The sequence below is a fragment of the Helianthus annuus genome, chromosome 14, assembly GCF_002127325.2.
Source record: "Helianthus annuus cultivar XRQ/B chromosome 14, HanXRQr2.0-SUNRISE, whole genome shotgun sequence".
In the NCBI taxonomy this organism is placed as follows: domain Eukaryota; kingdom Viridiplantae; phylum Streptophyta; class Magnoliopsida; order Asterales; family Asteraceae; genus Helianthus; species Helianthus annuus.
In genome coordinates, this window is record NC_035446.2 from 74,162,994 (window position 1) to 74,176,048 (window position 13,055).

Sequence of the window (13,055 nt, forward strand, 5' to 3'; positions counted from 1 at the left end):
ATAATCTCATTTATCCTATTATCCTCTTAAGGAGAGCAGTATTGTTTGTTACATATGTAAGGACCCATTTAATGTTAAACTTATGGAACGAAACTAATATCCCATTTGGTCTATCTCAGTACGTTATGATATCTATTACATAAGAGACATCTCTGAGATCTATATTATATCAAAGTTTGTGTTAACAATGCTTTGACTTATGTAACATATACTTGTCAAGAGAATATCATCTATATAGACAAGTTTATCTTAGTTGCTCCCACTCATTTTGAGGTAGGTTCATTAATCCACTTGATTCTTGATGAAAATAATTACGTTAGCTTTTCATCACATTATAATGTTTGCATTAACCCATACATGGATATTATTGGCTTACAAATAAAGTGTTCTTTAACCTTCAGTTTAAAACTTTAGGTTGTTATCTAATGAACATGTAAATGTGTCAGCCATTGTTAGGGAAAATTCTTTTAATGTTCATCTAATGTAGCTTTAAACTATTATAAGCTACTAGAACAGTGATGATCCTCAAAGAAATCTTTTGTTAGATATGTAATAAAGATTCTTTAATAATTTATCTCTTCCTGAGTACAAACCTTGACAACCAATCATGCCTCTTTGTGTCTTAACGCTTATATTAGGATTTGATTTATTTATGAACACTCTTAGGTAATTCAATCAAAACCCAAACGTTACACGAACACATAAAATCAGTTTTACTAGAAAACTGTTTTATTCCATTCAGAAGATTGATTGACACTAATGGCTTAATTTGAAGAGATAGGATCAGTAAAGTTTTCCAAAATCCATTTCAACTTCAATTAGGGAGGTTATGTAATCATCAAAGTTAGTAGGCTTTTAAACCTAGATGACCTCCTGAGTTGATTATTGGGTTCATTAGAAGTTTCAGTTTTATGGATTAGCTCTTGGTTAGGTTGCTATCATTTTCATTCTAAGTTGTAAGGGTTGGTGCAGTATGGTATACAAGAGGTGTAATCGGAGTTAAATTCGGAGTGAAATTTAATGACACTCTTCCCCCCACCTCTTGTATTCCTTGCAAAACATGATAAGGACTTTGACTGCTCCCACCGACCTTAGAAAACTTTAGGAACTCAGCATGCGTAGGGTCAATATGTAACGACCAACAAATTCTAATAGAGAAACAAGTTAATGACGTTAGTCGTTGTAGTTTCTCTTGTTGAGGATTATGTTAGTTTAGGCAAGAAATCTAAATGTGCCCACAATTAAGCAACAATGAAACTTTTGTAAGAGTAGCATTAGATTTAAGGAGATAAGGTTTGATAGAACAGTGTCGTGATGGAGCAATGTCTTGTACAAGAGGTGTAAATTTAAAAGATTCACTCCCCCACCTCTTGCAACTATTGCAAGTTATTATTAAGACACTTAATGCTCCCACTGATCTTTAATATCTCTAGAATGCTACAAGAGAAGTTTCAATGAGCTACGTGACGTAGGAACCTATCACATATACGTTAGACTTTATTTGATTTCTTTAATGTCCAGATTTCATAAGAAACTTTAGGGACATATCTAATAGAAATCTTATTAAGTATATATATGAATAGATTTCTTCTAAGATCGTGTGCCATATGCGACAAAAGTTTAGATACAAGTTGATAGTCTGTTCAATGATAAATGAATTATGTCTGAATATTCCATTTGGAATAAGTTCCACGAATGTCAATGAATGACTTATGATGGACCCATGCTTATTCCTTAAGCCAAGTCATATTTTAGGGCTTTAACGTCATGATTTAAAATCACTTAAAATGAGATTAGATGGAAAAATCATCCTCATTAACCATGTCATGATTTCTCATGAATTTTGGTTCTAATGGATGAAATTTATAAGTCTCATTTTCCTTTTGTCAAATTTTCGTTAGCATGATGACAAAGGTTGTGAAAAATAAGGTATCATCTAGTTTCATCTTAGTAATGTTTCTATCCAGATATTTAGAACAAATAAGAGGAGAGTTTAAGATAAGTGTGACTTTATGTTGACTATGCAAACCTCACAACCTTCATAACATTGCTTAATTATGATACTGTATTCTGATTAATCTCTAGAATATATAAGGTATCGTAAAGCGTTGTTGGAAGACTGTTCATTATGGTTCTTATAGTCTTAACATTTAATTTTGTCACTAACTCTCATGTTAGTTATTTGTCGAGTTCTGGTAAGGAAACGTATGGAACTAGAGTCAACTAATCATGTGTTAATTGGAATATTAAAATTATCAGACTTAAATATCATTAGTAAGTTTCTATCTAATTAATTTATCCAACTGTTCTTTAGAATAATGGATAGTCTCGTTGCTTATGCCTAGTCTAATGACATAATTATGCAGTGAGATTTTCCCTTGAAGAACCTTAACGTTGGGATTAACACTTGTAATTTGTCTATGGACTTTAGAACAATCCTCTCTTAAGGTTTTAGTGGTTGTAAGGTGAATAACATCTTATTTTCCAGTTTCAAACATTTATTTCTATGTACATATGTTGCTTATCAACACACTCGTTATACTTTGGTACTTTTGAGTGTTATAGCTGATTTATAATGCATCAAATTGTACAAAAGAAAACTTATTTTCATGCGTAAGCCCTTAACTTTATGGGTCATGGTATTGGACATTATAATATATTCACATATACCACTGAACCTTATAATTGATAATTTTAAATGAAGACATGCACCTTAGGAGTTCTTGTGATTATTCCACAATTATAGATTAGTCTTAGGAAAAAACTTAATCTGGAATAACTTTAGTGATAGCAATTATGTTAGAGAGTTCTTGATTATCATAAGAGACATCATGTTCGATTTATCCTAATCATCATGCTCTACTTTTCTTCTGTAGCGCTTTATCAGAAGAGAGCAATAGAATTATCGTGTCTTAAGAGATAATCAAAGATTTAATTTTAAGAGCTAATTCTTATAGAAACTTTAAATAAAACAAAACATTTTAGATTCAAGAATTAAAGTGGATTAGATATAGACTTATAGAAGAAAATTACAGTGAGTAAAATAATGGGTACTAAGAATAAGGCAGACAAAATGATCACAAAAATTAATTGAGGATCATTAATATAAGGATCATTATGTGAAGAGGTTGTGATATGTCTATTACTAACATCAAAATAATAGACTACTTAAAGTTCTACTTAAACGAAGACAAAACAGCTTTGGCCAGAAGTGTAATCATTTAAGCATATGTGCAAAGTGGTTGAAACAAATCAGCTTTGGCCAGAAATTGAGACAAACACTTTAGTTATGCACTTGTTGAGTATGACATCTATGAATGAATTAGATCAGCTTTGGCCAGAAATAAAGACATTCATGCTTATGATGCACACACAACATAGCTTTCGTAATACTTGGATGATAAGTAGATGTATCAAGTCAGCTTTGGCCAGAAATGATATATCAAAACTCATTCAAGTTAAGCCATTTTTGGTTTTGTAAAACATTATTTGATCCTCATTAATTAACTAAATAATTACAAAAACCAATCATTTAATAGCAAACCACCCGTTAGCGCGGATCGAACTGGGGGGTTCGGGGGGACAGCGTGCCCCCGCACGGGGTTCGGGGCGGAGCCCCGAGCTAAATCTTAGTTCACATTAAACAGCCTAAAATAATGAGGTTTCGAGTCAGGTTTCGACTGAGTTATGAGATCTCGAGTCAGTTATGAGGTCTCGAGTCGCAACCTTGTTGTCACGAGTCGGAACCATGGTCTCGACTACTATATCTTATGAGATCTCGAGTCATGATGAGGTCTCGAGTCGCAACCACGGTCTCGAGTCGCAACCTTATGGTCTCGAGTAATGACGTTATGGTTGCGAGTCGCAACTACGGTCTCGAGTAATGACGTTATGGTTGCGAGTCGCAACTACGGTCTCGAGTAATGACGTTATGGTTGCGAGTCGTAACTACGGTCTCGAGTAATGACGTTATGGTTGCGAGTCGCAACTACGGTCTCGACTAATGACGTTATGGTTGCGAGTCGCAACTACGGTCTCGACTAATGACGTTATGGTTGCGAGTAGCAACCTCGTCAACAGCTGTTAATTGTGATATCATAACCGAAAATTCGAAATCTAAGGGATTTTATGATAGTGTTTCCTGTTTTAATAAAGATTTAATTTTATCAAATATTTCAAAATCATAATCTGTTTATCTAATAACAGTTTTTCGAAATCTTTAGAGGACAAAACAGATCAAAAACAGGAAAAACACTTAATAATCCGAATCATATTCCAAAACATAATAGAATTTTCGAATTTTCTAAGAACAAGTGATGAACCCTAAAAAAGTAAAACATAAAATTCTGGAACCCGAAACCTGAAAATTAATAATTTTCTAAACAGATTTCGGCTAAAACATAAACCAGTTAATTTCGAATAAACATATGATTAAGCTTTTATCCGAAAACAATGATCTCGAGTGGACAAGGCCGACTCGAAACCGGCTGTTATGATTCATAAGGTTTCAAAATTCCGTTTTCCAAGTTTCAATCCCAGAATTATGGATACGAAAACAGAACTGACTAATCAACATATGCTCTGATACCACATGTTGGTTCAGTTCTGTTTATACATGAAGGAAAACATGAAAACATACCTTTGATTGCATCAGCACAAGCCAACAGAGAATCCAGATGTAGATGCAGCAATAGTGTTTGACATAGTTGTCAGTTTGGTCTGGTTCCTCCTTAGGGTGCAATCTAATGATGGTAACTAAGAAAACCGAAAAGGGTATCGGCTGTAGGAGAGGAGGTTTCGTGATGATGTTATGGCTAATGGGGTGGTGTAATTGTGTAACTGAGTAACCCCTTAACCTCCACATAAGTCTCCTTATATATGCACCCAGGAGGAAACCCTAATTAGTTAATAATGGTAATAAGGCCCATCAACAATTACCAACTAATTATTTAATGGATTGTTATATATTTTGATCCATATAATGTAAATGATTATAATGGCCATATATAAATAAATATGTTATTTATTTATTCTTACAAGGGGGAGATGGGGTGTTCACTTTTTCGGTAAAGAACAAGTTTACAGTCATTGGTTGTGACGATTATGCTTTCATTATGGGGACAAATAGAGCCGAGTTGTCGGGTGGTTGTTTTGGACTATGTCGCAATGTAGATGTGGTGCCTAATGGGCGATGCTCGGGTATAGGATGTTGTCAAACATCTATACCCGACCGTCTCTTATATTACAATACTACACTTCACAGCTTAACAAGACACTCAGATGTGTGGCACTTCAATGAATGTGGTTATTGCTTTCTTGTTGAGGAAGGCAGGTTTGAGTTTGGTGGTGCCGCTCATTTATCCACTAGTTATCTAGACTTTGCAAAGAGGATAGAGTCCACTATGCCCGTTGTGGTTGATTGGGTAATCGCACCGAGTGAAAGTTGTGCAACTGAGGTTAACTCGTGCAAAGGAAACAGTTCCTGCTATGATGTAGATGGCGGTGGTTATCGTTGTAAATGCAATAGTGGTTACGAGGGTAACCCCTATCTTGATCCAGGTTGTCAAGGTACGTGATTCTTCATTTTAAGTTGTCAAAAACTATGATTTTCAGGGACAAGACCACAAGCATGTTTTATGTAATTTACTCTTTAATTTATACAAATTTCGTTTGCCTTATATATTGTTCTAGTAGCCTACTTAAGTTTTCTTTTCTTGTTAGATATCGATGAATGCAACGATTTGGGAACCAACCCTTGTTATGGTGTTTGCATTAATACTTTAGGGAGTTACAATTGTACGTGTCTACCGGGATCCTTTGGTGATGCAAACATATTAAATGGTTGTCAACATGTTGGTGCTAAAGATTCAAAACATTTAATGGCCTCAATCATTATAGGTAATTCTTTCATGCATATACTAATATGTTTATGTTCGCTACTCCATTATGTTCACCACATAGCTTTCAATAAGCATGTTCTTTCATTGAAATTGACCACGTGACTAGATTTAATCATAAAAATTTACCAAGGGCCGAAGGACATACAGTGCAAGCCTTTTAAAACATAAGGATGATTCTTGTAATTTCAAAAGTTAAAATGGATCCATTGCAATTTGGTATAAACATAAAGGACGAAAAGTGTAATTTACCCATATGAATATGAATATACATAGTATCTAAATATATATCTAACAAATTTAGAGCATCATTCCCCGCAATCCCCACTGTTTTCTTGCGGACGTTGAGGCTAGACTGAAGTTCTTCGAACACTGGAGCCCATAGACTTGTTTGATGATGTTGACATAACGATGAGCTGATGGAACATGGCAAACACGTAGTCACTATCACTACGTCTATTTAAATATGCTTTATTGGGGTTAGATGAGAGGTATTCTTCACTGACATGGTCAAAGTAGCCAATAGTTACTTGAAAAAGACGGTGAAGCTCAAGTAGGAGACTTTTTAAGTCAACAAGCTTTTGAGACACCATCATTGTTGTTTGGATAACAAAGAAATAAGGTTGTTCCCTAGGAATACACAATTATTTGATGTGGATTGGAGGGTGTTGGGACATCTTGCCCAATTGGTGTCAGTGTATATGGTGAGCCCCTTTTGAAGGCTAGACCATGACTAAGAGTCCCTCTAATGTATTAACTAATGCAGTATAGGGCTATCATGTGAGGCTCCCTTGGTCATGCATGAAGAGAGATGTATTTTTTATATCTAAAATAGGTTGGATTTGGTCGTGTGAAAGTTAGGTAATGTAGAGCACCCACAAGAGCAAGATAGTGAATAGGGTTTGCCTAAGACGGCTAAGAGTTTAGTTTGATTTCACCCAAGGTAGGGTTGCATGTTGACATAACAACTTTATTTATGACTTCATGGACATAGTTTGTTGGGAGCCAAAATAATCCTTTTTTGTTGTTGGCGATGACGATTCCAAAGAAGTAGCGTAAGTGGAGAAGATTGCTCATGGAGAATTTCTTACCGAGAGAGCGAGTAAAAGAAGTAGTGAGTTCACATGAAGAAGAAGTCATGAGGAGGATGTCGTCAACATATAGAATAATAATGGTTCTGAAGGTGAATAATAATGGTTATGAACCCAAGGTGCTTGTTTGAGACAATAAGGTGCTTCGTTGAAACGACATACATGCTTGGAAATTTTAGGATCAGTGAATCTAGGGGGGTTGGGTGCAACAAAAGTTTCATTAAGGTGCCGGTAAAGGAATACATTTTTTGAATCTACTATCGATGAAAGATTGTGTGAGGGAAAGACTTAGTACAACTCAAATAATTACGAACTTGACCTAGGGCTAAAAGTATCGTTATAGTCTAATCTTTGTTGTTGAGAACACCCACCAACCATCTATCTTGCTTTGCTTCTTTCTAAGCATTCATTTAGTTTCTGTTTTTGCTTGATATCCATATCATTGTAATAAAAATATGCCTCTAGAGACCTTGGCACAAGAGACCAAGTGTGATTTCTAATAAGTACGCTAAATTCATCATGCATAGCGGGATGGCTCACAATGATTCTAGTTATCTGATTGATTAGAAGCATGATTAATTGTAATTAGTCCAATAGGTATTGAGTGGCGGGTTAGAGTAGTTACCATGTTTGTTCCAAGCATGTTGGTGTGACTTTCATCTTCCACCACGACCTCTCATGCTAGGTCCACAATCCATTAATATATTGCTTAAAAGCTTGGCTATTGGCTAAGGGGTCCACAATCCATTAATATAGTGCTTTAAAGCTTGGCTAAGAGTGGTTTTGATGGGAACTTTTGTAGCTAGATCTGTAGTAGGGTAAATGGTAGTTTTGTTTTTTGTTTTTGTTTTTTTTTTTTTTTTACTTTGTCTCGTTTCTTGGAGAAGAAGCACTAAATTAGTTTTAGAGAATGACATATTGTAAGACTTTGGTACTTCTTTTGGAAGGCCCCTTACATTTTAGGGAACAATATTTTGATGGTAGACTTCGACAAGGTCGTTAACAATGTCTTAACTTATTGGTAATATTGGGTGATGATTTTGGTATTTATGGTAATGGTGGAGAATTAGTTTTTGTTGTTATATTTATTATGAAAGAATAATTGTTTTATAGCATTTTATACGTCCTGTTGTTATATTTGTAAATTCCCTATCCAAATTACGGCTAAAGTGCAACTATTACATAAGTCAGATCAATCATTCTTCCATTATTCATTAGATCGTTACTATATTGGAACTTGTAATACAAAACACATATCATTATATTTATTGAAAATCAAATGTTCTTTTGAGTCACTCGAACCTTCCTAATCCCTGTTCGCAAACAAACCTGATTTCCTACATGTTTATGGTGAGTTCAAAACCTGAACAAAAACCACAACCAACTTAAACTTGTCAAAATGTTTATCCACCTCTACGGCCTTATGAATGGAGTATTTGCTGTGAAGGATAATGGAGCACGCAAACCCAATGATTATCGAGCAACTACATTTTTAGGATCTACAACAAATGAATAGCTAGAGCGTGGGTGTAAGTTCAATCTAGGACAAAGCAAACAATATCCTCATAGTTTACTTGGGTTGTTACAAATAGTATAAGAGCCAGGGGTTGGTTTTTGTGCCAGTGAGGAACTAGGGCTCCCTAAGGGGTTATATATGAAAGCCCAACATCGGTTAAAAAGGGGAACAACACCTCCCTTGTGAGGGGTGGAAACTTTCTCTACATGGATGTGTTTTGTATGGCTGATCAATTTTTGGATGAAAATAAAATTGTGAGTTTCTGGATGTACAACCCATCAAGCGTAAAGCGGATGGTCTTCTAGCACGACTTAGTTGGGTTGTTACACTTTTGCTCTTGGTTTGTAAATGGTTTGAAACAATTTAGCATAGGCAAAAAGGAAGTAGATAGCACAAATTTGTTATAATAAGTTTCGCACCTCGATAAGTGTGTAAAAACTCCTAATACCAAAACAAAATTAGTTTTAAGAAATATCTTCTCTATCATATGTTGATTTATGCATATCCACTAATTTTAATAAGAAAACGACAATAAAATTGATGTAGTGCATTGAGAAATAAATACCTTGAAAAGTATTGTCTTATTGTGGACACCCAATGCCTCATTAACCTTCGTCAGTTTGCTCTGTTTGAGGGTGCAATTTTTCAACAAGAGAGAGGAGCAATAGATTTATACAATGAAAGATGGTTGCAACAAAATCTTCGAAGTCTCAAAGAAACTTTTAAAACTATTTATTAAGTATCCCTATGAGCTTATAAAATTTCCAATGTTAGAGGGAATAACATGTAGCCTTTATACCCATTTAATTGTAAGAGAACCGCTGTCTATTTAGTAACTTTTGTTTTCTATTGGTTTCCATTCATACAGGTGTTTGCGTAAGCATTGGTGTATTTTTTCTTGTTGCAATCAGCTATGTATTATATAAGGTGATCAAGAGAACAAAAAAACAAAGACTAAGAAAGAGGTTCTTTAAACGTAATGGTGGCTTACTTCTAAAACAACAAGAAGAATCTGATCCGTCTTTAGTTGATAAAACTATTATTTTCACAACTCATGAGTTAGAGAAGGCCACAGACAACTTCAATGAGAACAGAATTCTTGGTCGAGGAGGTCAAGGTACAGTTTATAAAGGGATGTTGGTCGATGGAAGGATTGTGGCGGTCAAGAAATCAAGTATTGTTGATGAAAGCCAATTAGGGCAGTTCATCAATGAGGTGGTCGTCCTCTCCCAAGTTAATCATAAAAACGTGGTAAAATTGTTGGGATGTTGCTTAGAGACAGACGTCCCTATGCTCATATCTGAATTCATTCCAAATGGTACCTTGTATGATTGTCTTCATGGTGAGGCTAATGGGTTCCCATTTTCTTTGAACATGATATTGCAAATAGCTACAGAGGTTGCAGGAGCACTTGCCTACCTGCATTCAGCAACTTCTATTCCAATATACCATGGGGACATCAAAACGAGCAATATACTTTTGGATCACAAATACAGAGCCAAAGTTTCCGACTTCGGAACTTCAAGGTTCGTCTCAATAGATAAAACTCATTTGACTACCTCAGTCAAAGGTACGGCTGGCTACATAGATCCTGAGTATTTTCAATCTAGTCAGTTCACTGAAAAGAGTGATGTCTATAGTTTTGGAGTTGTTTTGATTGAACTGTTAACAAGAGAAAAACCAATTTCCCTTACGAGATTTGGTGAAAACAGAAGTTTAGCTACATATTTTGTGTTGGCTATGGAAGAAGGGCATGTTATGTCTATCTTGGATGCATTGGTCGTAAAGGAAGGTACTAGGGATGAGATCTTGGCACTAGCTAACCTTGCAATGCGATGCTTGAATCTGAAAAGGAGGTATAGGCCAACAATGAAAGAAGTAGCTATGAAGTTAGAATCCATACGAACATCTCACATACCCTCTACGGTTCAAACAAATATCAAGCCCATTTTGTATGGGGAGGAATATTTGTCGTTGTCACCATATGGAGAGTCATCATCAACATTCTTGAGTTTCAATGATAGCAATAGTGGATGATGATAAAACATGATAGGTGTTCATGTGAACATAAATTCATCAAAAACACAAAACACAGATGCATCAGAGTCGTAACCTGAGCAACGTCAATTAGATTAAACCATTGTATTTGAATCTTCCTTTTGAGTATTTTCATAAATCACCATTGTTATTAATTTGGCTTGTGTTACACTTCTGTTAAAAGGTTGCATTGTTATTCTATACTATACATTCATGATCTAAAGCTTTTACCTGAAGAATTTGTTATTTATGTTGGTTAGTAGAATATGTTATGTATTTATTATAAATATATCGTTCGATAAACTCTTGTCTTGCAATAGTTTATTTAGCAAGGTTTTGATGATCATTTATTGTAACACCTCGTAAAATCATGCCCAATATAATAAAGGCGCGTGTCATGAACGTTAAACGTGTTATAAACCCGGATCAAGTTTAAAATGTCTGGAGGAATTAAAAGTGTCAACATGTTAATTTTTACCTCTTAGTGTCCTTTTAACAATTCCAAACTTTTGTGAAACATTAATATGCCCTCATGAATATCTGATAAGAATTTCATAAATATCCGGTTCAAACTTGTGGCAAATAATTCAAAATTTTCAAAGAATGGGATTCTATGCACATGTACGATAATTTTTTCATTCACATGGCTTTCTTCAAAGACTCAAAGACCCTCATGATGCATGGCAACACTTCCAAGAGTATTCAGGCCTGATCATATGGTCCCCTCCTGCTGAAAATGACATTAGATTCTAGTTATAAGGATTGCATTGTCAAAATCTAAAAGTTTTCAAAATTTTGTCTTCTGATCAAAGGCTTACAGACCGCAAGGCATCTGCCTTACGGATCGTAAGGAGGCTTAACTAGGCGATAAAATTTAAAAAGCGGTTACGGACCGTAAGGCCTAAGCTTACGGTCCGTAAGGACTGTATCTGGGCAGAAAAATGGACAGCTGTAGGTTAAAGCTCTTCCACCGCCTTTGTAAGCTTGTATTTCGATACCTGGGGCTTGTAGATGGTTTTTCATGCACTAGGGATACCTGTGAACATCTGGTAGCAACATAGGGACAAATGGATTGATCTTGGAGCATCAAAATCACTATATAAGGGCCTGGTTCTTGCTTCATTGAACTCACACCTCAAAGTTTTACTCTCAAACTCTTCTCGGGAGCCTCCTGGACTTCTAATAAGTTTTCTCAAGTTCAATTTTCGTGCTAAGGACTAGAGTAAGTGTTCTTAGCTTCCTAAGTTTAAGTTTTATTAGCTTAATGACCAAAAGTCAAAGTTATCGTAATTATGCTTTGACTTTGTGATTAATCACAAACGGTCCAGCCATTTTTCGAATTCAAAGTGGCTATGTGATCGTAATTATGTAGGTAATAAACCCTTAAAAGGGCACCTCCTAATTATCACATTTACTTGGTCAATTGCCGGGTCAAACTTATTAATAAAAAACTCAAACGGGTTAGTTTTTACAAAATATTTCATAACTGATAATGTAGAAGTTATGGAACATGTTTTAACACTGAAATAACTTGGTAAATAATATAAGAACATGTTTAGGCATATTCAACCCTACAATTCTGAGTTTAGGCTCGGTTCGCATCCGAAAGTCGCAAAAGTAGACTTTTGCTTTGACTTTCAGTTCTGACCCGATTTAGCTTAGTTTAAATATGCCTTAGGGTTCCTTTGGGGCCACATTATATGTTAGGAAAACCCTCTGAGGTTATGCTACATGGTTCCTTATTAATCCAAATCATTTGCATGTTTCCGTTAAATGCTTAAAAGTTGACCATTATGCCATTTAGATATAAAAACGAGATTTTTGAAAATGTGAGAGGACAGAAACCTTTATTACTGATTTATAAACATGTCCTAAAAATTTGACATCAGTTCGTGGTCTAAAATAGAAGTTATGCGCGATATTGTAAAATGAAAGCTTTTTATTAATTAAATAGCTTTTTTAGTATAAATCATGTTTAAACCCAAATTTTGACACCAAACTTCTACCCACTGATATAATATAATATTTAGGGATTTTTGAAAATTTTTGTAAAATTTTATACTGATTATATTATAGAGTTCTAGTGTAAATTCGGTATTGACAAAATTGCCCTTTTCTTTGATAAAATGAGTTTTACATAATATTTTGATACCAAACCTTTTCCTACTGATTTCATATGGGTTAAAACTATATTTAACACTTAAGACTTATTACCTACTGATATTATAAGTAAAATTTTTATATTTTAACAGTAAGTAAAAGTTTTAAACTCAGATTTCCAAATTTAACCCTTAAAGCATATGTGAAATGACCAAAATGCCCCTACGGTGCATAATTTGGCCATAAACGATAAATTTCACATATATGTGATATCTTACTGATATGACTTATTAAAATAAATATTTTACTGATTATTTTAGACCAGAACCTCAGATTACTATTTAACCTCTTTTATAAACTTTAAAATGACCAAAATACCCTGACGGGGCTTAAATTGATTTTAAATTCGTTTTG

The 13,055-nt window shown here is 34.8% G+C and overlaps 1 protein-coding gene across 1 annotated transcript; it reads left to right on the forward strand.

Annotated features, from left to right (window-relative positions):
• The first annotated feature begins 5,114 nt into the window (after positions 1-5,114).
• On the forward strand, positions 5,115-10,541 carry LOC110906781 (wall-associated receptor kinase-like 2). The gene is made up of 2 exons (XM_022151859.1): positions 5,115-5,568; positions 9,373-10,541. The coding sequence occupies exons 1-2, from the start codon at positions 5,115-5,117 to the stop codon at positions 10,539-10,541; spliced, it is 1,623 nt and encodes a 540-aa protein (XP_022007551.1).
• Positions 10,542-13,055: the final 2,514 nt, after the last annotated feature.

Excerpts from the sequence above, each read along its gene's own strand:
- LOC110906781 (XM_022151859.1), top strand. The coding sequence starts at position 5,115 with ATGGGGACAAATAGAGCCGAGTTGTCGGGTGGTTGTTTTGGACTATGT. Across the intron at positions 5,569-9,372 it reads TCTTGATCCAGGTTGTCAAG|GTGTTTGCGTAAGCATTGGT; the intron begins GTACGTGATTCT and ends CCATTCATACAG.